General features: G+C 52.6%; 1 protein-coding gene across 4 annotated transcripts in view; it reads left to right on the top strand.

Annotated features, from left to right (window-relative positions):
- Nucleotides 1–3947: 3947 nt before the first annotated feature.
- CRYL1 (crystallin lambda 1) overlaps nt 3948–27782 on the top strand; it is a 70446-nt gene continuing 46611 nt past the window's right edge. Inside the window, exons 1-3 of one of the 4 annotated variants that reach the window (XM_074377878.1) lie at nt 3948–4352; nt 9804–9911; nt 26763–26889. In XM_074377878.1, the coding sequence (XP_074233979.1) occupies nt 4303–4352; nt 9804–9911; nt 26763–26889 (285 nt within the window). In that variant the 5' untranslated portion in view covers nt 3948–4302. Of the gene's footprint in view, nt 4353–5366; nt 5423–9803; nt 9912–26762; nt 26890–27782 lie in introns of those variants that run through there. The other 3 variants (XM_074377875.1, XM_074377876.1, XM_074377877.1) reach the window with 3 other exon arrangements.

The raw sequence follows: 27782 nt of genomic DNA, 5'->3' as shown, positions 1-27782 counted from the left end.
TGCTCTTTATCAGGTGGAGGAAGTTCCCTTTTAACTCTAGATTTAAATAGTTCTTATCATGAATGGTTAATGAATTTTGTCATATGCTTGTTCTACATCTTTTGAGATAATCATACAGGTTTTCTTTTTCAGTCTATTTATATAGTGAATTACATTTTGAATGTTTGAACAACCTCATGTTGCTACGATAAACACCATTTGGTTATGATGTTTTATCCTTTTTATATATTACTAGACTCAGTCTGCTAGTATTTTCTTTTTATTGAAATATGGTTGATTTACAATCTGCTGCTACTTTAAAAATAACGTTTACATCATGTCCACGCGGGGTATAAGCCTTTTCCTTTACTGTTTTTGTCAGGTTTTGATGTTAGGGTCATACTGGCCTCATAAATTTAGTTGGAAAATTCTCTCCCTCTTACACTTTCTAGAAGGGTTTTCATGCTTTTGGTATCATTTAATCTTTAAATGCTCGGGAGACTTTACCGGTGAAGACATCGGAACCTGAAATTTCCTTTGGGGAGGTTTTAAACTCAAATTAAATCTCTCCCGGAGAGGCCTTTTGGGTTATCCATTTCTTCGTGAGTAAGACTTAGTTGTTTGTTTCCTTCAAGCCTTCAGGTAATTGGGCCATTTCATAAGTATGTCTTATTTACTAATATAAAGTTGTTCTTAAGTGTCCCTTATTGCTCTTGTTTTCTGTAGGATGTGTAATGCTATTTCTGTTTGCGTTCCTGATACTGGCGATGTCTGTGTTCTATTGCGCTCTCTGTCCATCTGGCTAAGAATGTACCCATTTTATCAATCTTTCCAAGGAACCAGCTTTTGCTTTCATTAATTTTCTCTGTTGTTATTCAGTTTTCTATTTCATAGACTTCTGTACTTTCCTTTTTGATAACTTTGAGATTAATTTGTTTTTCTTTTTCTAGTTTCTTAAGATGGATGGTTTTGATCATAGGTTTGAGATCTTCTGATATTGGCATTTCATGGTGTATTAGGAACTATACAGCTGCATCCCATAATGTAAGTTTTTAAAGCAACTTAAAAATTTTTTTTAAATTTTTAATTTTTTGGTGGGGGGAGGTAATTAGGTTTGTTTGTTTGTTTATTCATTTATTTATTGTTAGAGGAGGCACTGAGGATTGAACCCAGGACCTCATGCATGCCAAGCACATGCTCTACCACTTGAGCTATACCTTCCCCACCATAATGTGATTTTGTAAATTTATTTTAAAATATACATAAAATTCTAAGAGCTTTTTTGGACGCATAGAACAGCTATGCACCTTAACCAAGATACAGAAGGTTCCATCCTGCTCCACCCCCGGTTCGCTCCTTCTGCTCCTTTGCATTCAACCTCTCACCACACCCCAGCTCCTGGCAACCACTGATTTACTCTCTACCCCAGTCATGTTGCCACTTCTAGAATTTCATACAGATGTAATTACATGGTGTACAGTCTTTTGAGTCTGGCTTCTCTCATTAGTGTATTTCACTTGGCTTCAGCCACATTGTGTAGGCCAGTAGCTCATTCCTTTTTATTGCCAAGTTTGTGTCTTTTATTGTCCATTGTATGGATTTACCACAGATTGTTTTCCCATTTGCCGACTGAAGGGCTGTTAGGTTGTTTCCAGTTTGGGGATTATGAACAAAGCAGACACAAATGACTGCCTACAGGTTTTTGTACTACTAACTTTTCATTTCATTTGGGTAAATACCTCAGAATAAAAATTCTGGCATTTTCAGGACGGTGGCAGAAATCCTACATAGTAATTTACATATACCATTATATGTTTAAGTGTATAAGAAATTGTTAAGACTGTTTTCCAAGGTGGCTGTACCATTTTGCATTCCCATCAGTGATGAATGAGAGTTCCTGTGGCTCCACATCCTCACTAGCACCTGGAATTGTCAGGTTTTTGTTTTGTTTTGTTTTAATGTTAACCATTCTATTAGGTATGTGGTGGTATCTCATTATGGTTTTGGCCAGCATTTTCCTAGTGACTAGCGATATTCGTATCTTTTCATGTGCTTATTTGCCAGTTATAAATATTCTTTCACAAAATGTCTGTTTAAATCTTTTGGCCTTTAAAAAATGTGGTAAAGTGTACATAACATAAAATTTATTATTTTAACCCTTTTCAGTGAACATTCAGTAGTGTTACGTATGTTTACATTGTTGTACAACTCATCTCCAGAACTGTTTTCACCTTGCACAGCTAAAACTCTATTCTCACAAACAACAACAAAGTTTAAAAACTTAAAAAAAGTTTTATTGTCATAAAATATACACAACATAAAATTTACTATACCATTTAAAAGTTACATTTCTGCAGCATTAAGTACATTTATGTTGCTGTGCAACCATCACCTCCATCCATTGCCAAAACTTTCTCATCTTCCCAACTGAAATTTCATTCCCACTGAACAACAGGTCCCCATTCCCCCCTCCCTGCAGCCCCTGGCATCCACCATTCTTTCTGCCTATATGAATTTAATAACTCTAGGGACCGCCTAAAATTGGAATCACACTATATTTGTTCTTTTGTGACGGGCTCAGTTCACTGAGCATAATGTCTTCAAGGGTCACCCATGTTGTAGCCTGTGTCAGAATGTCCTTCCTTTTTAAGGCTGAATAATATTCCACTGTATGGATGGACCACGTTGTGTTCAGCCATTCATTTGTTGATGACCGCTGTATTGCTTCTACTTTTTGGTTATTGTGAACAATGTTGCCATGAACATGGGTGTACAAATATCTGTTTAAAATTTACTTTTTATTCTTTTGTGTATAAACCCTGAAATGGGATTGCTAGATCATATGATAATTCTATCTTTAAAATTTTGAGGAGCCACCATACTATTTTCCATAGTGGCTGCACCATTTTACATTAGCAGCACCAAAGCAGCAAAACAAATTCCAATTTCTGCACATCCTCACCAATACTTGTTTTCTTTTTACAGTAGCCATCCCAATGGTACCTCATTACCTAAGAGGTACCATTAGGTAACCACCCTGGGCCAAGGGACCAGCCCCTTCTTTGCAAAGAGGCACACGGGCCAGCCCCTGCCACCCCAGGAGGGAGCCCTGCCGGGCACTCGCTGTGCACCCCTCCACCGGCGAGCTGCCTGTGCGGCCGCAGCACCTGCTCAGGTCAGGAGCTGGGGAGCCCTGCAGTCTGGTGCACTCAGCACCGGGTGCAGAAGCTGACCCCTCCCCACGACACGCTGTAATAACTTTTCTCGCCAGAAAAGGCGGTGCCAATGTAAGCTTGTCTTCAATCGTGCAGGACAGAGTTGTGCCTCCGACACACTTCAATGCCAATACGGGAATGTCATCAGCCTTCGGAGTTGCAGCCAGTCTGACGGGGGAAAGATGACATCTTTGTTGTATTACTTTTCTCTTGAGTTGCGTGCCTTTTCAAATGTCTGTTGATAACGTGTGAAATTGTTCTGGAAGGCCCACCTCTGGCTCTGCTCGAGCGCTGCCTAATCGTCTGGACCTGGACGACCGGTGTCTCCCTCCAGTCTGTGCTGTGCGGACACTGTTGTCGCGGGAGGTGCGATGACCTCCCTCCGGTCTGTTTCCGAAAAGAGCCCGGGGCGGCGGCGCGGGGGCACTTCCTTTTTCGGGAACCTAAGCCAGCGCGGCCTCTTGCAGGAGGAAGCACCGACCACGGCTCTCGCCTCCTTGCCGTGGGGCTCCGCGGCCCTCCGGTCCGGCGCACAGCCCACCCCAGCGTCCCCGGTCCGTGGTCCCAAGGCCCTGTTTCCAAGGCCTCAGTCTCCTCTGCGGAGGAGGGCGAGGTCTTCCTGGAAACCAGTGTGAACCCAGCAATGCCGTGCTGTTTATGGCCTGAGCTGGTGTGGACGGAAGCGGCGCTAACATCTGCAACCGGGAAGGAGATTCTGGTGATCATTTCTGGGTCATTTAGAGGTCGTGCCTTGTGCCGGCCTGGAGGTGTCCCTTCCCCGCGCACTGACTTCGGGGCGCGGCTGGAAATTGATAAAAAGAAAGTGAATGACTGGAGTCTCAAGTGGCTGCTCTCCGGGGTGCCCACCCCGCGGGTCCCCGGGCTCCTCCCCGCCCGCGCGCGCCCCCGACGGGCCGGCGGCGCCCCCACCCCCGCCGCCCGGCCCCGAGCCCGGCGCGCGCGCGCGTGGACAGGGCGTGGCGAGGTGGAGGCTCCGCCCGCGCCCACTCTTGGGCGGGGCGCCACGCCCCGCAGCCGCTCCCGGGGGGGCGGAGCCAATGCCCGGGTGGCGCGCGCTGCAGCTGTCGGCTCGGGCACCGCGCGGGCCATGGCGTCTCCCGAGTCCTCGGCGGCCGGCGGGGTGGCGGTGATCGGCAGGTAAGGCTCGAGCCCGTGCGCCCGGGAGGACGACCGGGATCGGGCCGGCGGGGGCGCGGCCCCGTGTCTCTCCAGCGGCGGCCAGGCTGCGGTGCGCTGCGGTTCGGCGGAGCTGGGTGATGCGGGCCCAGCAGGGACAGCGGCATGTTGGCGCGGCGAGCGGATGCAGTGGGGTCGCGCCCCGGTTCCGTCGGAGGGGCGAGCCCGGGGGCGCGGCGGGGCCGGCCTGGCGGCAGGGTGACGCGCGCGGGACCCGACTGCCGCAGGGCGCGCTCCGGCCCGAGGCTGTGGCGGGACCACCGCTTGTGGGGGGCGGGCCGCGCGATCCGAATCGACGTCTGATTCGTGGCGGGGGCGCCCTTCCCGGAGGGCATCCCAGTTTGCCCGGACGACTGTGTCAGGGTAGCGGCCTGAGTTCCATCCACGGCTTCCTGGTTGGCGCTCCCATCCGACTTTTACAACTCTTGCTGTTTTCTTTCCTTTTTTTTTTTTAAGGGGAGGGGTCGTGTGTACCTTCACGCGGTAAGTTACCCTGCCGACGTGTCCGGACTTGCTGTGGTAGTTTGCTGCGCCTTTTTGGTGTCCGGCGTCCGGCTGCGCCGCCGAGGGGCTGGCCTGCCCGACCCTCAGTCACGGCCCGGGCCTGAGTCTGGGTCTCCTTAGAGCGCATCTGAGGAGGAGGCCAGGATGCTCTGTGTTTACACAGCTTTCTTTTACACGGAGCACTGGCATTATCTGCGCCTTTGTCCTTTCCAAGCACGTGGGTGTGCCGCTACCTAATGAAAGGACATAAAAATATGTAAGAACGCGAACTTTGTGCCGGGCTTGGGGATCTTTCTTCCCCCGCGCCTGCGTTGTCCAGGGTCAAGGCTGGAGTTTTGTATGTGAACCCCGGCCTCGGCCTAGGATTGGTGTTCTGCCGCCAGCCACAAAGGTCAGGTGCAGTTGGGAGTTGATTGTACGGGCGACTCTCGGACAGCCCGCGGGCTGGGGGCGCCCACTGTCCACCGCAGTGGGAAGTCCGGTTTAATGCCCGGTGGGCCGCCGTGCCCGCGGTCCCTCCGCCTCAGGTAACCACCCGCAGCTCCTGTGTCCTGCAGCGCTGCTGCTGCTTTAAACCCTGCGTGTCCCTGGACCGGTGGAGTCTGAACCCGAGTCGTTCCAGGGTCAGCTGCTCGCTGAGGAAGGGGCTGCGGTTGTGGAGTCCGTTTATTTCTGATGCCTCAACGGAGGCTGACAAGGGTTGGCAAACTTTAAGGACCGCAGGAATTAGGATGGAAAGTCTTGTCTCCCTCACACCTTTAGCACCTAAAAAAACCCATCTCTGCTTCTGGGGTGGCCCTGCTTTCCCTCCCTGCCTCCCTCCTCCCTCTGTCCCCTCCTGTGCCCTCTCTCCCCTTTCTGTTCCCTCTTGTCCCCTCTCTTCTCTCTCCCCACCACTGGCCTCCTAGGTGATTCCAAGAAACATCCATTCAAAAGATGAGGCTGGGGAATGTAAATTAATTGGCTAGAACCTGATTGAGTTTCATTCTTGGATTTCAGCAGACCAAAATATACATATTTCAAAATTTCAGAAACATATTGGGCCATTGTGTTCCCAATTTTTCCTTAATAATGACCAGACCTGCTCTTAAAGTGCTTGCTAGAAATTCTGCCTCTGTTTTGTTCATTTCCACCCATCTTTCCATCAAGGCCACTCTTCCTCAGGCCCTGAGCTTTCCTGAGGGCATCCAGGGTGAGCCCCTCAGAGTGGTGGGCTTGAGAGTGTAAGAGTGTGTTTTTGAAGAATTAAGAAAGGAGAGAAAACTCCCTTGGGTCCAGGGCTGCGGGAAAATCTGGTAAAGGCAGCCTGGGAACCTGGGAGTAAGATAGGTATCCAGGAGGGGTGTCCCCAGCCTCCCTTCCCCGTAGCCTGCAGCTCTCTTTACAGAACAGTGTTTCCGGAGGATAAAGTGTGACTTCTGTTTTCATACAGACACGCATTGTGTTTACTCTGATTCTCAGCCCATAGATGGTGCTAAGCTGTGACCTGTCTGGGGAAGGCCAGCATGGTCATATTCCTGCAAGCAAGAAGTGCTGTCTGGAGAAGGCAGACCTGCAGGGGGGCCCAGGGGACCTTTTGAGACACAGTCCCCAGGAGAACAAAGGGACAGGTGGCACCGCTGGGGGTGGGGACCGCAGAGCTGAGACTGGGAGAGTGTTGTCTGTTTTCTTCCAGGCCAGCAGGATGAGCCCAGTTGCCCCCTGGTGGGCCAGGCAAGCCTCATCCAAACCCAGGAGCAACAGGTTAAGTTAATGTTCATTAAAATTAAAGGAAAAAAAACCAAAAAAACCGTGGTGAGATGAATATTTTACCATTTTGGCCATCTTAGCACTTTTAAGTGCACAGCTCAGTGGCAGTAAGTACATTCATACTGTTGTGCAGCCGTCCCCACCATCACCGCCAGAACTTTTTCCTCTTGCAAAACTAAAACTGTGTCCTCATGAAACAGTGCCCACTCCCAGCCCCCGGCCCCGACCCCTATCCTGCTCTGTCTCTGAATCTGACGGCTCTGCATTCCGCCCAGTGGTGGGGTCACAGAGTACCTGTCTTTTTCTGACTGGCTTCCTGCATTTCCTCCGTGCTGTGTGTCGCTCCTGTCAGCATTTCCTTCCTTTTAAAGAAGCCTGAGTAAGTGCTGATTTTTAAAAACATGAGATGCTGAGTGTGGATACTGCCCTTTGTGTCCGGAGCTGGATCGCTCAGCAGGCTGCTGAGGATTAAGCGTGTCTGTTAGCCCATCGTCCCCCAAGAGGGCCTTGAGGTCTGTCCCCCCTGAGGCGGGCCAGCTGGGGACCCTTGCTGGCGCTTGGGATTGGAAACGAAATTGGTTAGTTCCCATCTGGCTCTGGAACTGCCTTCCCGTAGCCACCGCCTCTGGAAAAATCCCTCAACGATCTGGGCCATTGACGTCTGGTGAGGGGACACGCGTCCGCATCCCCGCGTCAGTCTGAACACTCATCAGACAAGGACTTCTGGGAGACGATTCTCATCCTGCTCTGAGGGGACCCTACCTTCCACTAGACGTGATCGTTGTTTCCTCTTGGGCCTCCCTTCTACTCAACAAAACTAAGAACTTCTGACTAAGACTGCTTTACGTTCACTTGTGTGGCAGGAGTTGGCTTTCAAAGCATTTCACGTACATTCATTTTTTAACAACAGATTCTATTGAGATGTATTTCCTAGGCCGTTCCATCCACCCATTTAAAATGTACAATTTGGTGGTTTATAGCATATTTACAGTCCCATTCCCTCCTCCCCAGGCCCGGCAGCCACAGGTCTACTTTCTGTCCGTAAGGACATTTCGCGTACATGGATTCATCCGCCGTGTAGCCCCTCCTGGGTGGCTTCTTTACCTGAGCGTCTTTTTCCAGGCCAGCCACGTGGCAGCCCTGCGCCCTTGGTGTGGCTGGGGAGCTCTGTGGCTGGTGAACCACACGTTATTTGCTCATTAGTTGGTGGACTTCTGCGTTGTTTCCACCGAGCTGCTCTGAGTAACGCCAACACAAACGCACTGTCTGAGGGGGGGCTCTGGGACATGCATTTTCATTTCTGCTGGGTGCAGAACCTGGGAGTGGAACTGCTGCTAGAAACATTCATTTTTTTTAATAGACTTTATTTTTTAAGATTTACAGGAAAATTGTGAAGAGAGTACACAAGCTCCCACACCTGCTCACCCAGTACTAGCATCCAGGCCAGCAGGGCACGCCTAGTACAAGTCACGAATCCAAATCCACCTCGACGTGTTACTGCTCGGGGACATCCACACTTTACTCAGCTTTCCTCCGGTGTTCAGGGCCCCAAGCACGTTTATTCGCCCTCTTACCCTCCTGGGCTCCTCTCGACTCTGACGGTTTCTCAGACTCCCTTTGTTTTCAGTGGTCTGGGCACTTTGGGAGCGCTGGTCTGCGGTCTGTGGGACGTTCCTCTGTTGGGGCTTGTGTGACGCTCCTGCCCCGATCAGTCTGCGTGGCCGGCGTGGGGAGGAAGACTCTAGGAGGCACGAGTCCTCCTCATCTCAGATCAGGGGACACACGGAGGACTTGATTTGTTAAGGTTGCTGCTGACCTCCACCCTCGGCCTGGGGCTGTGTCTGTCCGGCGTCTCCTCTGCAGTCACTCTGTCTCTTTTCTGTGCTGCCCTCTTTGGGAGGAAGTCTCCACCCGGCCCACGTGTCAGGGGTGTCACATGTCCCCGCGGGCAGAGCAAACACAGATTGTCCGGGGACAATTCTGCAGGGAGGTGGGCTTCTCTCTTTTCACTTTACATTGCAAACGTTTATTTCTGATGGATGGGCTCGTGGGTGTTCACTTCACGCTGGTTTGCGGCCCAGGGAGGCTTTACTCCTGGGCCTCGGGAGCATTCGTGCGTCCTCTGAGGACGCAGCCAGGGAGGCAGGGGGGTTGTCCCGGCGGTTGTTTTCAGCACTTCTTTACTTCCTGGATCTGCAGATTGCTCTGGGTTTGTCTTGTGTGCTCGGGGCCCTAGGGGCTCCCCACGCCGCACGTCTAACCTTGCGGCAGCCGCGTGTGAATTCTCCGCATCTCTTTCATCTTTGCCTTTCCTGGTAGGTCTGACGTGGCGGGCGGGGGCCACCAGGTGCGATTCAGCCGTCAGGCCGCTCCGTCCATCTCATGGCGCTTGGAGCCTGTGTAGGCTTTTTAAAAATCTTATTTATTTTAATTTTAATTTAAGTATAGTCGGTTTACAACGCTGTTAGTCTCTGGTGTCCAGCACAGTGACTCAGTCATGTACATACACCGATTCCTGTCCATACTTCTTTCCACTATAGGCGACCACCGGGTACTGAACACAGGTCCCTGTGCTGTGCAGTGGGACGGGGTTGTCTATTTCACATACAGTAGTTAGTGCCTGCAAAGCCCAGAGCCTGCGTCCTCCTGGCCCCTCATGCCTGTTTTCCCACGTGTAAAGCGGATCTCGTGACAGCGCCTCCCTCAGAGGGCTGTTGTGAGGTCGGCCGGGGTAAGGCGTGCGCTGTGGGAATGTTGCCGGGTACCCAGTCCATCCTCCAGTGCTGGTGGTGGAGGCGAGCTGGTTTACTGGAGGAGAGGGCAGGTGTTCTCTGTTGGTCAGGTTCAGTGATTTGCCCAGGACAGTGCCAGCTGGAAGTCCCTGGAGGCCCTTTTGCCTGGACACCCTGCCACCCCCTCCCCCCCATGTGGCGTTTGTCTTAGCCCTGCGTGGGCCCCGCGCGGTGGCCAGAGCGCCACACGGGCACTGGAGTGAGACTCAGGAGCTCTGCATGGGAACATTTTAAATAGAGACAGCTCTCCAAGTGTGTCATTTCACCAGATCAGATGCTCTAAGAGCAGGACGCTGTGACAGCCTTCCTGTGGCCAGGCGTGGGAGCGGCCGGTCTCCAGGCTGACGGCCCTCTGCTCTCTCCCCAGTGGACTCATTGGGCGCAGCTGGGCCATGCTGTTCGCGGCCGGGGGCATCCCCGTGAGGCTCTATGACGTGGATCCGCGGCAGGTGACAGGCGCCCTGGACAACATCCGGTGAGTCAGCTGGCCCCTCCCGGGGCCCGCGGGGTCCTTTCCCGAGTTCTCCAGGCTGCGAATCTGCATCTCAGTCTCCCTGAGGCTGTAAAGGCCAGGGCTGGGTGGCCGGGGACTGGACTGACACCGAGGGAGGGACTCAGACTGTGAAAGGGGACTTGGGAGGTGATGGCAGTGGCAGAACTGAGCGTTAAGTCCCTGGCGTCCCGCTGAGTGAGGCAGTGAGCGGCTCTCCGGTGTCACATGGCCGGAGCTGCGCCAGCTGTGCGTTTTAGAAACAGACGTCCTGAGGTTTGTCTTGACCCTTGACCCAACGGTGGCAGGACCAGAATGGACTGTGATAGCAGGGTCTAAGGTGTGAGAGTAGATGGACTCACCAAACGCCCAGCGCTCAGCACGTGGAGGGCTGAGTTTTGGGAACCATCAGAGGAAGGAGAAGAGTAGGAACCAAAGGAAAAAGGCCAAAACACGGAGGCCAGAGACACAAGAATCAGACTAGTTCACGACTCGGCCCGAGATGCCGTCCCGACCGCAGTTCTGACCGCCTCCGGGGGCACGTTTAGGCGGTCAGTCTCCATCTTCGGGGCATAACTTGGATTTGCCTTTCTGTGTAACAAAGTGTGCTTTATTGTTTACTTGTTGAAAAGATTATTATGTCAGGCTCTAGGCATCAGGAAATTACAGCTTTGCCCAGTTTTGTTGTTTAACCGCTAAGCACCCAAAACGCAGAGAGGTCCCAAGTGGCAGGTAGCCAGTGATGAGGGAAAACACCGTCTGAAAAACATAAACAAGCCCCCCCAAACAAAACCGCCACATAAACCAGCGTCCCCCCCACTGCCGGCTTTGCCCTGTGCTGTTACGGAAGGAAGAGGAACTGGCGTGAACATGTGTGTCCAGGTGCGCACTGCTCACTGGGGTGGGGGTGCGCGGACGAACAAGACACGACTGCTCCTTCCGGCCTGGAGCGTGTAGCCTGGAAGCCTCGCTGCGCTGCTGCCCTCCGCGAGCCCCGGGGGCAGACTCACTGCTGCTGTTTCAGGAGAACTTCGGTCTGTGAGTGGTCAGGAGGCCGCTCACACACACAGCAGGGCGCAGAGTCCAGCCCCGGTTTATCGGATGTGCCAAGCCAGGCATCTTCAGCGCGTCCATACTGTCTGTTTTGTAAAGATGCCACGAGGATGACTTTTCATATAAAAGTAAGTATATATGGAAGAACAGGTTATTTATGGTCGCTTGTGAAGGACATGACAGAACGAACGTCCGTGAACCTGCTGCCCAGCTTCGCTCCGGTCTTGTCAGTGCCCGGTGTCCGCCTTTCGGCTCTGACTGCGCCGACTCCCCAGTAGAACCAGCCTGAATCCTGTATTTTGCATTTACTGTTACCTTGCCGAAAAAAGTTTTGTAAGTGTTTCCCTAAACAATACGTGGTTTAGTTTTGCTTGTTTTTGTGCTTTATGAAACCATTTTTGAGATTCATCCACGTTGCGGCTCACAGCTGTAGGGCAACTGCGTTCACTGCTACATAAGGTCCTACTGTGTGACTTTTCTTTTTAATTGAAGTTTAGTTGATTTACGATGACGTGTTAGTTTCTGGTGTACAGTGCAGTGGTTCAGTTTTATTTATATATACACACACACCTTTTTCATATTTTTTCATTATAGGTCATTATAAGATATTGAACATCCCTGTGCTGTACAGTAGGACCTTGTTTATCTATTTTGTTTACAGCAGTTTGTATCTGCTAATCCCAAACTCCCAATTTATCCCTCTATCACCCCCCCTTTCCCCCTGGTAACCATGAGTTTGTTCTCTGTGTCTGTGAGTCTGTTTCTGTTTGGTAAGTAAGTTCATTTGTCTCTTTTTTTTAAGATTCTGCATAGCAGTGACATCACATGGTGTTTTTCTGTCTGACTTGCTTCACTTGGTATGGTCATCTCTAGGTCCTTCCTGCTGTGTGACTGTGCTGTTACGTACGTGTGTTTTACCGTTCTGGCGAACACTGGAGCCGTTTCCAGTTGGGGGCAGTTGTGAACAGTGCTGCCGTTAATCCCTCGCCCATGACCCTGGAACAGTGTCTGCAGGGAACACGCCCAGGGGTGAGGCTGCTGGGTCTGTCTCCTCCCGGAGGCTGACTGTATGTGCGTTGAACCAGCCCGTCCGAGCCTTCAGATCTTTTAACCTCTTTCATACTTTGTATCCTTCCCTCTGGATATGTTCTTTGGGTCTTTCTTCCAGTTTATTAATTCTAGTTTTAGCTGTGTCTACTCTAAGCTGTTAGTTAAACCATCGACTGAGTTTATTTCAGTAATTAAATTTCATCTGAAAAGTTCTATTTGCTTCTTTTCCAAATATGCCTGCTCATTTTTAGCAGTTTCTCATTGCCTGCTCATTGTTTGTGCTTCCATTTGTTAAATCTTTGAGCATTTGTTACACAATTGCTTTATACTGGTACAGAGCTGATAATTCCAACCCCTGACGTCGTCTTAGCTGAGGTTCCTTAGAATCGGATCCTGAGATAAAGATTCCAGTGGTTTATTAAGAAGGTGCTTCCAGGAGGAACCGGCGAGGGGCTGGGGTCAGGGTGGGAAGACGGAGGTGTGACTTAGGGAGGCGCTCCGGGCTCAGCGGGACTGAGCTGGTCCTGCAGCAGAGTTTTCACCCCCTGGGACAGGGGCTGGCCTTTCACACTCCTAACTGGGGGCGACTCCCAGGCCTCTGGATCCAGGCAGCGCCCCCCTCCCCCCCCCCCGGGAGGGGGCAACAGAGAATTCACAGCTGGGGGCGGGGCAGCAATGCCTCCATCTCAGAAACCACTGGGGAGCTCAAAGCAAAAGCATTTGTTTCCTGACGACTTATTCCTACTTTCATTCATTCGCAAATACTGACTGAGCGCCTCCTACGTGCTGGGCGCATTTTAGCTGGAGATTAAACAGCACACACAACGGACTGAGCTCCCCGACCTTGAGGGTCTCCCATTAAAACAAGACAGATGTGGAACAGACCTCATGGGGCCACAAACCTCCTGTGCGGCCCTCTGGAGAAGTTTCTAGGCTCTCACGCTGATCAGTTGAGATTCCGACCTCCGCTCTGACGCTCAGGTCTCCCCAGGCCAGGCAGCTCTCCGACAGCAGCCGCACCCTTTGTTCGGCTCACTCTGAGACAGCGTCCTGTCCTGCAGTGGACGGGCTCAGACCGCAAGACCGACCCTCCACTTCAGGCCCCAGCTCCAAGTCCATCTTCCCCCGTGCTTCCGACCCACTGGCTGCAGATCAGAGGCTCCCAGACCCCGCCTCGGGCTCACAGGGCCCAGGAAGCCAGCTTGCTCACTAATCACTGGCTTAGTGCAAACGGTGCTGGAGACGCTCAGGGCGGGGTGTGCGGGGAGGGCCCTGGGGCTCTCGCGCCTTCTGGGTGCACCCCTCTCCCCGAGTCTCCACCTGTTCAACCCAGAGGCTCTCTGAGCCCATCCTTTGGGTCTTAAGGCACCTCGTTACTCAGGCGCGATGGATTAAGTCGCTGGCGGGCGGCAACTGAACTCAGCCCTTGACTTCTCTCCCTCCCCAGGATCAGGGGGGAACTGAGAGGTCCGACCCTGTCATCACTTGGTTGACTTCAAAGGCAACCAGCCCCTGTCCTCAGGTGCTTTCAAAAGTCACAGAACAGCCTAAACAGGCAGTTCTCCAGTGAAGCATGCAAATGGCCAATGTGCACATGAAAAATGCTCAATATTGCTAATTATCAGAGAAATGCAAATCAAAATTACAATGAGGTATCACCTCACACCAGTCAGAATGGCCATGATTAAAAAGTCCACGAACAATAAATGCTGGAGAGGGTGTGGAGAAACGGGAACCTCCTACACTGTTGGTGAGAATGTAGTTTGGTGCAGTCATTATGGAAAGCAGAATGGAGATTCCTCAAAATCTGAAAATAGACTTACCCTATGATCCAGAAATTCCACCCCGAGCACATATCTGGAGGGAACTCTAATTCAAAAAGATTTGTGCACCCCAATGTTCACAGCAGCACTATTTACAACAGCCAAGACACAGAAGCACCTGAATGTCCATCCACAGATGACTGGATAAAGAAGTTGTGCTACGTTAATACAATGGAACACAACTCAGCCATAGAAAAGAAGGAAATAATACCATTTGCAGCAACATGGATGGACCTGGAGATCGTCTTTCTAAGTGAAGTAAGCCAGGAAGAGAAAGAAAAATACCTCATGAAATCACTGATATGTGGAATCTTAAAAGAAGACACAAATGAACTTATTTACAGAACAGAAACACACTCAGACATAGAAAACAAACTTACGGTTACTAGTGAGGAAAGGAGGGGGGAGGGATAAACTGGGAGTTCGAGATTTGCAGATGCGAACTACTACATATAACACAGATAAACAACAAGGATTTACTGCATAGCACAGGGAACCATATTCAGTGTCTTGTAGTAAGCTGTAATGAAAAAGAATACGAAAAGGAATAAATGTACATGTATGTATGACAAACATAGAAAAAAACTTTAAAAAAAGTAACAGAACAAAAAACGAACCAGTCCCCCTAACATGACAAAAGGCACCTGAGTGCCCTCCTCACAGAAGTTCCAGTGGCTTCAGCAGCTCTGTGAAGACCAGGCCCGGATTTCTTATCCACAAGTCACACCCTCGCGGGAGTATGGGTGCCGAGAGGAGATGAACTGTGCGGTGGTGCATCGCCGCGGGGGCTGGAAAGTGTCCGCTTCTTCCCTTCTAGGCTCCTTAGCTGGTCTCAGAACTGAATTGCTGTAAGGCAGGTCAACAGGAGGAAAACGGAAGTAATCACCTACGTGCACGAGCCCCCAGAGCCCTGAGGACTTGGGAGGCGGCAGCTGCTGCGATGCTGCGCCCGGGGACAGGGGTCAGGTCGTGAGGAAGGCAGGCCCCTCCCCAGAAGGAGAGGAGTGACCCGCTCGCCCTGCTGTGAGGGTGTGTCCCTTCCTGGGCCAGGCCCCCTTCCTGAGCCTGCTGGCGCTGACTGCCTTCAGCTCAGAACCACCCTGATGCCCAGGTGGATCTTCTGGGGTGAAGGAACCTTCCTGCCTTGTGTGTTTGGTGACCCCCCTGAGCTGGAACGTGGTCGGCCCCGAGCTGTGGAAGTTCTGGGCCTGCGCTGGACCTGGTTTTCCCCCCTGGGTTTTCTCTGCCACCTCCCGGGTCTGGGGACTGACTGGGGCCTGATGTGTCCCCTGCATCCTGACTGGGGTCTCAGGCACTTACCGCAGGTCAACCTGCCTTTCGTTCGTTTCAGTCCTTTTATCTTTATTTATGATTATTTTTAAAGCAGTACTTTTTGGGGAGGGGGCAGATGATTAGGCTTCTTTCTTTTTCTGTGTTGTCGGAGCACGGGGGATGGAACCCAGGACCTCGTGCATGCTGAGCACACACTTTACCACTGAGCTCTACCGACGCCCTCAGTTCTTTCATTTTTAGCTGATAAACATTGTTTAATGAAACAGCTTTTTTTTAACTCCTAAGTTCTCTCTTTTTAAATTGTGGTATCAATTACAATGTTGTGTTAGTTTCAAATGTACAGCACAGTGATTCAGTTATGCACATATGCATATATTCATTTTCATTATCACAAGACACTGGATACAGCTCTGTCCCCGACAGCTGAAGCCAGAGTCAGGCAGAGCCTGGGAGGATGGAACGCAGCAGCTTTACTGCTCTGCAGGCAGCGGGGGTCACAGCGGGCTTGGGCCTCAGAGCCTGTGAGCCCGTCCTGGTGTCGGGGTCCTGGGGTTTTACAGACAAACTGCACGGAACAGAGCAGGTGATAGCAGTCAGGGCGTTTCGCAGGGTGTGACATTCCTCTCACCTTGACAGGAGCTCGCTGTTGTTGTGGGGGAACTGAGGAGGGGCCGCCCGTTTTCTTGAGGTTCAGCCCACGACCTTCTTTCAAGACCTCTGGGTAAAAGGATAAGTTATTGCAAGAAAAGAGAGCACAGGGCGGGGAGGGGCCAGTCACAAGGTCAGTTCAGCTGGAAGAACGGGCCTGAGCAACTCAGGAGCCGCCAGGCTCGCCTTCTGCTCCTTCCGTTCCGGGCTGCACAGCAGGGCCTTGCTGTTCCTCTTTTTAAAAGGGATTTTATCTTTTAGAGCAGTTTGAGGTTCACAGCAAAATGGGGGCGAGGTACAGGGATTTCCCAGGGACCCCCCGTGCCCACACGATAGCCCCCGGCCCCCATTATCAACAACCCCCCCCCAGACGGCACGTTTGTCACAATTAACAGTCGTGATCCTCCGAAGCCCATGGTTCATGCCACAGCTCACTCTTAAAGAGGGCTGCACATTCTGTGGGTTCAGACAAATGAGCAATGATGCGCATCCACCGCTGTAACATCACACAGAAAAGTTACTGCCCTAAAAACCCCCTATCACCGAAGGCAAGTCCGCGTGCCGGGTGCACCGTGGAGGCAAACAAACGGGAACGTGGGAGTTCGGAGCAGAGAGCGGTTCACTGCAGGGCCGAGCAAGGAGAACGGGTGGCTCGTGCCCCCCAAACCCCGAACTCCCTGACGGTTTGGGGGAGAAGTTTTTATAGGCAAAATTTGGGGTGGGGGCTGCAGGGTGTGTGACTTTCTCCCCACTGGTTGGTGGGGAGGGAGCAGGCGGGGCTCCAGGAACCTGTGCTCAGCCTGGACGTGCCATCTGCCATCCTCCACCCGAGGGGGCCATATTCCCCCAGAAGAGCTCAGAGACACTGTCCTGTCTGTCCCCTGAGGAGGAAGCGGGACCTGCGGCAAGGCTGCCTGTTGTTCCTTGGCTCCCCTCGTATCTGAACCCCTCCCTTCCCTGATGAGCAGCTGTTAAATCTGCCCTTTGGAGTCCAGGGCAGGGCAAGGAGGCTGAATGAAGCCTGTTTCCTACCAACAAGAGATGGGGGACACGGAACAATTCGCACAGGGAGGACCCCGCAGGGTCCTGCTCTGCATTGCTGGCATGAACTGAAGTCACTTCAAGGGGCTGTGGGGAGCAACGGGAAGTACTCTGCTGACAGTAAGAACCATTAAGGACACAGCTGTCAGGAGCCCGCGGGCATGCGCAGTACCCCTAAGCAGGGGAAAGCACACCGGCTGTGTTAAGCTCCCCCCGCCCCACAGCGGCTAGTCCCAGTGGGGCACAAGGGCCCCTCCTGCAGACGGTCGACAGCCATGCTGGGCCTCAGCTGCTGGGGGCCAGGCCCACCTTTCCAGCCCTGGGCTGTTCATGGGTTTTCTGGCGAGACTGCTGGCAAGGGGCTGGAGCTGAGATTTCGGGTTGGAGGGGAGCGCAGCCTGGAGGGGAGGCCGCAAGCCAGCCCAGCGTGGACGCCAGACCAGGGCTGGACGGTCGAGGTTTTTGTCCTCTTTCTGCAGCCGCTCCTCCTTGGGGGGGAAAGCTGCAGAGACGGGGGCGCCGGGACCCAGCACACTGAGTGAATCACGCTAGCTTTGGAGCCATGCAATTTCCCTGCAGCACAAACCTTTAAAAATGTGAAACTCACCCGCGTCTCAGGCTGTGTGGAACCAGTGGACTATGGCTTGCTGACCTCGGTCCTGCGCTTTTCAATTCTATTACTATTTAATCTTTTCATTTTGTATTTTGTAGACCCAAATCCAACTCAGCTGTAACCAGGTGAAAACTCTTTAAGATTCCTAATTGAAAAGTTCTTTGTTCTATTTCTTGGGGTATTTGTATTAATCAGCCTTATTTTTAGGGTGTGGCATTAAAGTCTTTTCAGGCCTCAGGGGAGAACATGGAGAAACTGTAAATAAGGTGTTTTTTTTTTTTTTTTTTTGCCAGATTAAAGTCTTTTCTATTGTTCCACCACTTTGCTTAATTGAGAGCTAATATTTCTTAATATTACTGGTGCCCAATTAGACTGAATTTTTAGATATCGGTCTGTAAGATTTCTGAACCAAAGGAAAAAAAAAAAACACCCATCCAAATCATTGATTGCTATTATCAGCCTTATTATAGAAAAAGCAAATGTTCTGAATTCTTACATATCTTAGACTGAGGCATACACACCGATCTTTCCTCCGTACAGTGGCTTTATTTTTATAACCACAGACTGAGTGTAAGCTGAGTTAACTTAAATATGCAGAACTGGTTGTCCCTCTTTGGCAGGAAGTGGGGATTTCAGGGTGTAACGTGACCCGCCTTGTCTCAAATTTGGGGGTGTATCAGGAGAATTGGGTTGAGTCCTGTCTCATCGCTGCCCTCGGGGGCATGCCCTGGATTTTTTGTCTTGTGGCTCATGTAAAGCTGCCTGCTTCCCTCTCTTAAATCACAAGGTTTTCAGATGTGCCGTCCTGTACAGAGAGCCCAAGTTCAGAGGACTGAATCCAAACCTTACTTCTGTGAAAGTTTGGGGCAGTAAGCTGAGTTCTGAGTTTCACACTGTTTTCAGCCGGGGAAGAATTACCACTGCTTCATGCAGTAAGGAAACCCTCAAACAGCCAGGTGGTTCTCATGGCAACAGCAACACTGGGTGCTGGCTGTATTCCCGAGACGTTCAGGACCCAAGATAAAATGTCCCAGATTGTGCTCGAGGTGCAAGGACCAACTTCATCCTTCTGTCAAGAAGCATAAACAGAGTATCTTCCTGATGTGGCTGGAATGACCGGTGGGTCACAGCTGTGCCCACAGAGCGCCCTTCTGGGGCCCCCGCTCTGTGGCCCCCATGTGGTCTGAGCCGTGGTTCCGCAGTACCCTTCCCTCCCTTGGCGTTCAGACGTTATGTGGTGGCCAGGACGGGCTCAGAAGGAAGCGTCAGGCACCATTCCTGTCCCCAGGGCCTGGAACGTAACGGGCACCAGCTCAGTAATCGTGTTACCTGAGTCCTGGGAACCTTCTCTAGAGTCTCTGGCCGTGTTCTGTATGGACCGTTCTGCCAGCCCTCCCACCCCTGCAGGCTGACTCCCTGTGTTCAGTCTTCCGAGCATTCTGCGCTAGAAGAAGTAAAATGTTGAAACTCACTACTTCTGCATGAAAATTCTGTGTGTGCGACCTATTAAACACAGATCTCAAATGAGCTGAAACAGTACCTTTTGATTCTGAACTTGTAAAAATGAACTTAAACTGGGTAAAGATGATTTTTGAGATATTTAAACATCAGAAGATTAAAGAAATTATTATCACAACTCATCCTGCCAAGAGATCTTGATGAATTAAAAAAATCGAAAAGCTGTCACCTAAGACTAGCCTCCTTCTAACAGGGCAGCAAAATGAGCAACCTACAACTTCACATATTCAGATCTCTTAACAGACAGGCAGCTCAGCTTGGAAAGCCCTCTCGGCAGGTGCGTCACGCCAGGTATTTGTTCTCCATCACGGGCTCAGTGCTCTGCACGTATCAGGCCTCAGCTGGGAATCTAAGAGAATATATGTATTTTAAGAAGAAAGACAAAAATCAAGTAAACAGAGTTGGAATGTGGACCACGGACAGGAGTGTTTCCGTCTCACGATGGATGCAGTCTCATTTCCACGTGGTGACGGGGCCATTCTAGCCCCAGGGGACCAGGACCCTGGCCTGGGCCACAGTGACATCTGAGCGACCCCCCCCCCCCCACGGTCTGGCTGAAGTCCCAGGGTGACCCTGCTGTCTCTGGGTAAGCCCCGTCCATTCAGTTCCCCTCCACCACCTCTGCACCACGTGCGATGCTCCTTCAGGACTCGAGTCCTCTCGAATGAACCTGCTTTCTACGTCCACGTGGACTGAAGACACAGCAGCTCTCTGAGTGACTGCACTTCCTGCCCCAGGACTGGGCCCCTGACTGGTCTTTAACTTGCCACCCAGATCTCTGCACTTGCTTCAAAATCTCGAACCCGGTTTTGATCCGGATTCCCCTGCATTGGTCTGTCCTGGTTCGAAACCACACAGTTTGGCTGGAATAACGGAGGATGGTAGATCACAGAACGGCCACAGATCATGGCCCTCCGGGTCAGCCACAGTTACCGAAAAATGTATGCAGTCTAGGTGTAAATACAAGAAAAATGAGTAGGACGTTCGTGGAGAAATGTTTTTTCAGTTGTATTGAAGGCCAATAAAGAAGACTTAACTAAATGGGGGGACGGGTACCCTGTTCCCGGGAGGAGCCAGTCCCCCGTGTTGGCGGCCGCTTCCCCGGAAGGAGGGTGCAGGACAGGGTGACAAAACCTGCCTGGACCGAGAAGCTGGAGTGACCCGAGGGCTGAAGGCCAGAAGCTGACGCCGAGGGGCCGTGGCTCAGCGGTCGCCGACCCTGGCGTGTCCGTGTGTTCACAGGCCGTCTGTCCCTTGGCTGTCACTGGGACGGTTCAGGTGATTGCTTCACCTCAGGTATTTACTCTTCTTCACAAGCAGGAGCAGCTTTGCTCTCTCTGATTTATGAAAGTTACACCTGCCAGCTGCAAGTTTAAACCCTTGGGGAGAAATCAGGAGACTCTGACTGCCTCTGGGCGCGAGGACCGAGCGGCTGCCGTCGGGTCTGGGGGTCCTACACCGCTATCCCGCTGGCTTCCCGCACGTGCACCACGGGTCTGCGGTGAGGGGCTGTGAGGGCCCACGCGGAGGCAGCTCAGGGTGTGGGCTCAGGGACCTGTGAGTCTGGTCACATCCCCCGTGGGCTTTCCCCCAACGACAGGCAGGAAGTCAGAGGACACCTGCTAACCGGACTGACGCCCGACAGTCCAGCGGAGACGGTGGGACTGACTGGGGCTGATGACTGAGGAGGAGGGGGGCCCGGGATTCCTCAGCTACAGCCTCACTGCCTCCCCACACACCTCGCCCTGCCGTCCGTCTGCCGTGTCTGCCGTCCGCAGGTTCTGACCTTTACCGGGCCCCCCGGGCGCTCACACTCGCACAGCTGTCTTCCTTCCCCACGCTGAATCTCAGCTTTCTCCTCTCCGGAGTCACGGACCTCACCAACTCGCCACTTTTCCATCACTCTCCGTCTCCAAAAACTCAGATCTCTTTCCACTGTATCTTCTCCAGGTGCCTTTCACTTTGTGGGCCTAAACATTTACATTTAAATTTTCTTTACTGAGGTGTAACTGACACATCACATTACAATATGGTGATCCAATTGTGTATATATCTTGACGTGATCACCACAGTAAGTCTGGTTAAGAGGGTCCCATTAGTCAGGTCTTGGATGGAACAGAGATAAATATATGTGTTTTATCCATCATGTGTAATCGGAAGTTCAAAGCCTAGATTATGACATCCATTAACTGAAAATATACTTTGGAGGTAAAATGATTCTCTAAGTTGTTCTATGAAATCTAAAAGCTGGTCCCTAGATCAGTTTATTTCTGAATTCCAGTTCATATGGAGTTTTGTTCTTGCTTGACTTCTGTCCTCTTTTACCTTCAAGAAGATTTAAGTTTAAACAAAATTCACATGTCAGTTGAAGCAGCTTCTCCTTTAAAAAAGAAAATATATTGTCTTTATCTTTTCTATTTTTAATTGTGGTTAAGAACAACACGTGACATAAAATTTACTTCCTTAGCATTTTTAACTGTTCAGGTCAGGGGTGTTAAGAACATTCACACTGTCCCCAACATCGTCTCCAGAACTGTTTCATCTTCCCAGAATGAACCTCTGTCCCCACCGAGTACTGACTCCCAGCCCCCCACCCCCGGCCCCCACCACCTACCTTCTGTCTCTGTGAGCTGGACTGCTGTAAGAGCCACGCGTAAGTGGGGTCACATGGTGTTTGCCTTTTTGTGGCTGGCTTATTTCACTGAGCCTGATGTGCTCAGGGTTCATCCATGTAGTGCGTCAGGATTTCCTTCCTTTTTAAGGCCGCGTAACATTGTGTTGACGTTTACACCACACGTTTATCCACTCACCCGGTGATGGACATTTGACTTGCGTCTACCTTTTGGCTATTGTGAATAATGCTGCTATTAACGTGGGTGTACACATATCTCTTCGAGCCCCTGCTTTTATCTCTTCTGGGTGTATACCTGGAAGCATGTATTGCTAGATCCTATGGGAGCTCCATTTCTAGTTCTTTGGGAACCTCCACAACACGCTCCACAGCAGCTGTGCCATTTACAGCCCCCCCAACAGTGCACAAGGGTTTCACTTACTCCGTTGTCTTTTATCTCCTTAACAAATACTCCTTTAGAATGAAGCCTCAAAAATAGAAATATAAAAATCCCCACATTGTACCCCGTAATGGTAATTGTTAACTTTTCCTTTTCTCAATTTAAAATAAAAATTTAACTTTGCTGAGGTTGGAATGCAAATACTCCGAGTCCCGGTGCAAGGCTGACCTCTAGAGGTGAAGCTGGTGTACTGCAGCCACCTGCCAGGGCGCCTGGAGGCCGGTTCTTGGCTGGGCAGCGTCAGTGCTGCTGCTGAGAAGTGGTCGGGAGAGGCTTGTCTTTTCCAGGTATTCATGTATGTCCTCTGCAAAGGGAGGCCGAAGTTCTTCCAAAATACTCAGCGGAAACTGTTGGATCTACCGTAACTGGGACAGAAGTGCCCAATGGCTGGGTTTGGCTTGTGGCAGAGACTTGCTGACTTGCAGAGGACGTGAGGGATCTGAAAGCCCCCGGGGTCTCTGCGCAGCAGGTGACCGTGTGCACATCTGTCCCTTCTGCCTGTGTCCGCCCGGGACTCGTGGATTCTGGTCCTGAGTCTGATCTGCTGGAGCCGTGGTGTGGTGTCTCCACGGGTCCCTCCTTCCCTGCTGAGTTGGGGTGTCCCCGGAAGGCCAGGACCAGAAGCTCCTCTGAGGAACAGGAGGCCTCTGTCCCCCATTTATCTGATCTCCTGACTCAGCAAGTGTGGGAGCAAGTCCAGAGTGAGCCTTGGCCCCGAGCTTCAGCTGGAGCCAGTGCCAGCTCCCTGCGCCGACCCGACTCCCTAACGGGACAGACAGTTCCCTTGTGTTACCGGCTCTGACGTCTGAGAACCCGCCTGAGCTCGGCAGACCGTGGTCGTGTGAGGTCGGTGGCGGAAGGAACATGAACCTCAGTGTCTTTTTCAATTGAAAAATGACAAGCAGCAAATGTTTTAGGACCGGTTGCTGTTCTCATGGCAGAAACGTCAGGATGTTTATCATTTTACCTTTTTTCCTTCTCAAAATAAGTTGTGAGAAGAAAGTAGTTCTCGAAAAGGGACGGGCAGTATATTAAATCCTTCCCCACTCCTGTGACAGCAGATACTCTGGAAGAACGGGAGTGACTCTCTGGTGGCTACACGCAGCTCTTCGGAGAAACGATCCCTTTTGTCCCGGTCGCATTTATGGGCAGCGTGGTCACCATCACCGGTATCCCCGCCTCCCAGCCTCAGCCGCGGCTGCAGGTCTAACATACAAGTCCTCTGGTTCCAACCGAGCAGCTTAGCTGTGCTGTGATTTCCCTCTGCCCCCAGCGGACGGGCCTTTCAGGTCATAAGGACAGCGGGTTATATCCGCCGGGGATTTGCTGTGAGTCTGTGGGGAGGGGGTGCAGGCAGCTGCCTCTGCAGAACCGGGACACGGGGGACACTGTGCGGGCTCCCCGAGTCTGATGGTCAGACGTCAGCCCTGGCTGCTCTGACCCGGGGTCTGGTCTCGCCGTGGTGGCGGCCTTGTCCCTGGCTGTGCACCTGTTACTCCTCCAGCCCGCGTTTCAGGCCGCACAGGGCGGACACTTAGCTCGGCTCCTGCTGGGCCGGGCTGAGGGTCACCCCTGCACGTCTCTGGGTCCAGTTCCCACCCCAGGTCGGTCCCTGGGAGTCACAGTATTGGGCTCCCATGGCCCAGCCTGTGCGCCTGTTGGTAGGGAAACCCTGAGAGGAGCCCGTGGATTTGCTGGGCACACGGGGCCGTGGTCCAGGGTCAAGCTCAGCAGGGGACCTGGGGATAGCGGCAAGGCTGGACAGTAATTTTGTAGGAGTTCTGTGTACATCACACGTTCTGTTTGTTCCTGAAGTCTTTTAACAGGGGAGGTAGGCAGGCTAATGGCTCCCCAAGGACATCAAGTCCTGACCCCTGGACCCTGTGACTTGTTACCTTCGTGGCAAAGAGACTCCGCAGATGTGACTAAGCTAAGGATATCAGAGCGGGGAGGTTATCGAATTTGCCCGATGTAATCACGGGGGTCCTTATAAGGCAAACAGAGGCAGGCGAGTCCCAGGAGGTGTGGTGACAGGAGCAGAGGTCGGAGTGACCAGGGTGCTGGCTGAGAGGACAGGGGAGGCCATGTAGCCAGGGCGGCTGTGGCCCCTGGAAGGCAGGAGAGGCCAGACGGGGACCTGGGTCTAGAGCTCCCAGGAGGGCAGCCTCGCGAGGCTTTGCCGTTAGTCTGGTCGGGACCTCTGGCCTCCGGCAGGTAAGGCAATGTGTTTCTGTTGTTTAAGCCGCCCAGTTAGTGGTGACGTCCTACAGAGCCAGCAGGAGCCCAGCACAACCGCCTTGCCGAGACAGACTCACGGGCCACGTGCTTGACTCATGTGACGTGTGCAAGTCAGTGGTTTTAGTGTATTTACAGAGTGGTGTGACTCTTAATGATTTTTGAAAGATGGATCAGAAACGTGTTGTGAAATGAAAAACAAACGATCTCTGGATAATTCGGCGGTAATTCAGATAAAGAAGGCACGCTGTGTCCGGGGTCGCTGGACATCACTGACGCCGCCCACGGGACCCGGGCTAGCGAACGCCTGCCTTTCCTTTCTATCTCAGTAAGTCAACCTGTTCCTGTGACTCTTTTGCTCTATTTCCTTCAAGGGTGTATAAATATCTATTTGCTGGCACTTAACCTAAGTCAGTTCTTGATCTTAGCTGTCACTTATGTGTCTTAACTTTCTGACCTGCTGCTAGGACGCCAGCAGTGGTCGGCACAGCTCGGATAAACTCCTCGGTGAACTGGCTAAGAGACAGACTGTGTTTTGCACACTCCCAGGAGCTGACTTTGTAAGCCTCTGTTCGAGAACCTGCTCTGTGTAATAAGCACCTCTGTAAAACGCCTGCTCCTGGGGCTGGTGGTGGGGGTGTCTTGAGCTGTTTCGTGCAGTGAGATCGAGAGGAAGTTCTGTGTGTTTGTCCTAATGTTCTCCAAAATAGCAGCCATTCTCTGCCCTGCTTTAAGTGGATTTTTTGTTTTTTAGCTGATAAGACTATGGATCTTCCAAATCATTTATAGGACAGAAATCTCATAGATTCTGTCTCCCTTAAAAAAAGCTGACGGCCAAGTCCCACGCCGCACCCAGCTGTCAGAGCAGGAGAGGCCACGTCCTCTGGCAACTCGTGGACTCGTTCTTGCCAGGAAGCTGCTTTTTGTTCAAGATGATGAAGAAATCTGCATTTCAGCATATCTTTCTATTTTTTTCATGGCAGCAATAGCAAAAGAGTTTCTCTTCCTCAATTTGCAGCTCAAATGAAATAAGAAATGCTCAGCTTGAAGGAAGAGAAGCAGCAGAACGAGAGAGCAGCTGAGCTCCGCGCGGCGCTGGGGTCACAGGCACGGCCGCTCCGGGACCAGGCGGGACGGGCTCGCAGGGAGCAGGTCCTGGCAGCCTGCAGACACCTGCCCCCACCCGGACTAAGCTGCTGCTCCCCCCGCCGCCCTTCCTCCCCTCTGTCCACACTCGCGGGCACTGCGATGCCAGTCTGCCTGGGGCCTCCCTTTCCTCCAGGTGGGTGGCCTCGCTTGAGCCTGGCCCCCCGGGGCCTCCCCGCCACCCTGCCCAGCACCCCGTGCCTGGGGTGCGTTCTCCTGGCTGTGGTTCCGTCTGACGGCCTGAAGATAAAGCTGTGACATGGAACCATGTGACAGTCACCGGCTCACTGGCGAGACAGTTCGGAGGAGGCGGGGAAGCACCGTTTGCACGCATGCTCACCGTGGGTGCTTGAGGTCTCAAAGTGGATTTCAAGCAGGACCCACCGCCCAGTCTGCGGGGCTGAGGCGAAGGGAAGCATGGCCGCTGCTCGGGGCTCATCAGGGTCTAAGACGCGTCTGGAGCGCTGAGCAGCACGGCCACGACACTGGGCCCAGGTCCTGGTACGAGGTGCCTCCCTTCAGCCTCTTCCTGGGACGGGCTGAGCCCGAAGGCGGAGAAACACTGCTTCCTGGTTTGGCCTCCCACGGGCTTCGTTCACCTTTAAAACTTTTTAATTTGCTTGTGGTAAATTACACATAACACGAAGTTCATTGTCTTGGTCATTTTTCAGCGTCCACTTCAGTGATACTGTCCTACAAACGTCCATCTCCTTAACTCTCTTCCTCTCTCAGAACCACACTCTGTCCCGGTTCACAACCCACCCCCGCCCCCGGCACCGCCCCGTCTGTCTCTGTGCATGTGATTGTCCGAGTCCCTCATTCACGAGGAATCACAGTGCCTGTCCTTCGGTGACTGACGCACCTCACTCAGCACAGGGTCCTGCAGGCACATCCACGGAGGAGCCTGTCAGGACCCCCTTCCTCTTCCAGGCTGAGTAACTTCCGTCGTGGGGATGGACCACATTTGGTGTCTCCATCACCTGTCTGTGGACATTGGGTGGCTTCCGTCTCTCCGCCACCGTGAACAATGCTGCTATGAACATGGGGGTACAGATACCTGAGTCCCAGCTGTTAATTTCTGGGGTGTATACCCAGAGGAGGAACTGCTGGCTCAGGGCGGTCAGACCCATTTGTAACTTTTCAAGGAGCCTCCCAGCCGTCTGCTGCTCTCCCGCCCCGGCCACTCCACGCCCTCGCCCACCGTGGTTTCGTCCCTCTTCCTTGGGTCATGGCCATCCTAACGGATGTGGAGTGGGTTTGATTTGTATCTCCCTGCTCGTCAGACCTTTGTTGATTCTGAATTGCTTCTGAACACTCACAGCGATCGCTCCCCACCTCTTCCTAGGAAAGAGATGACGTTGCTGGCACAGTCGGGCTCCCTGAAGGGCGCGCTGAGCGTGGAGGAGCAGCTGTCTCTCATCGGGGGTTGTTCCGACATCCGGGAGGCGGTAGAGGGCGCCGTGCACATTCAGGTGAGTCGGGGACACCTGCCGGCCAAGGGCCTGGAGAGCTTGTCCTCCAGGTCCTTCGGGAACACGGGAGGGTCAGAGGCAGTTGGAAGGTGTGGACATCGCGAACCTGAAGGTCAGAAATCAGCTTCCATGACGGGAAACCTCGTCCGCATCCTCGTCCTAGGGGGCCTCCTAGACGAGCCCATTGCACCCCTGGGGATGTCCTCTCTGAGCGGTGAGAGTTCTGAGCAAGAAGAGATTCTCGACAGCCACCACGTACTTTATCTTCCTGCTGGACGAGAGATCACATCCTTGTTCTCGCACGTGGTTGTGTAAAAGCTTAAGGAAACCACTGAAAGGAAACCGTTTCACTTCTCACAGTGTCTGCATCCAGGTTTTCCAACAAATTCACGTACAAAGAGGGCTCTTCGGGGGGGCTGTTCCCACAACCGAGCGGCCGCGAGGGCAGCGCCCCCGGGACCCACGCCTCCTGGAGCCCACGCACAGCGCCCGCGCTACTCAAGGCCCCGCGCAGCCCTGGCTCCTGAAGGCGCACTCACGGCCGAGGGCTTAAGCGCTTCTGCCCGGGACGGAGGCGGCACCACTCCTGGACCCCCGCCCCTGCCGCCTGGGGCCCCGAGCCGCCCGGCCCGTACAGCCCGTGTTAACGCTCTCTTGTTCCTGTGACGACGGTGGAGCTGGGGCTGCGGGGCAAACCGAGGGGACTGAGAGCGCCCTGCGGTCGGGAAGCCCAGGCCCTGATGTCTGTCCTGCTCGTGCAGCAGCTGTGCGTCGGGCAGCACGGAGGCAGCGGACCGTTTTCCGCTCTCTGTCTCTCTAGTGCCTCCACCTCTCGTGCGCTGAGGGCTGGGGAACGCGGGGCGTGTGGAGCGCATCTGGCTCTCTTTCCTGCC

The sequence above is a fragment of the Camelus bactrianus genome, chromosome 14 (genome assembly GCF_048773025.1).
Source record: "Camelus bactrianus isolate YW-2024 breed Bactrian camel chromosome 14, ASM4877302v1, whole genome shotgun sequence".
Taxonomy (NCBI): domain Eukaryota; kingdom Metazoa; phylum Chordata; class Mammalia; order Artiodactyla; family Camelidae; genus Camelus; species Camelus bactrianus.
Note: the sequence above shows the minus strand (reverse complement) of the source record. Positions and strands in the feature narration are given on the sequence as shown.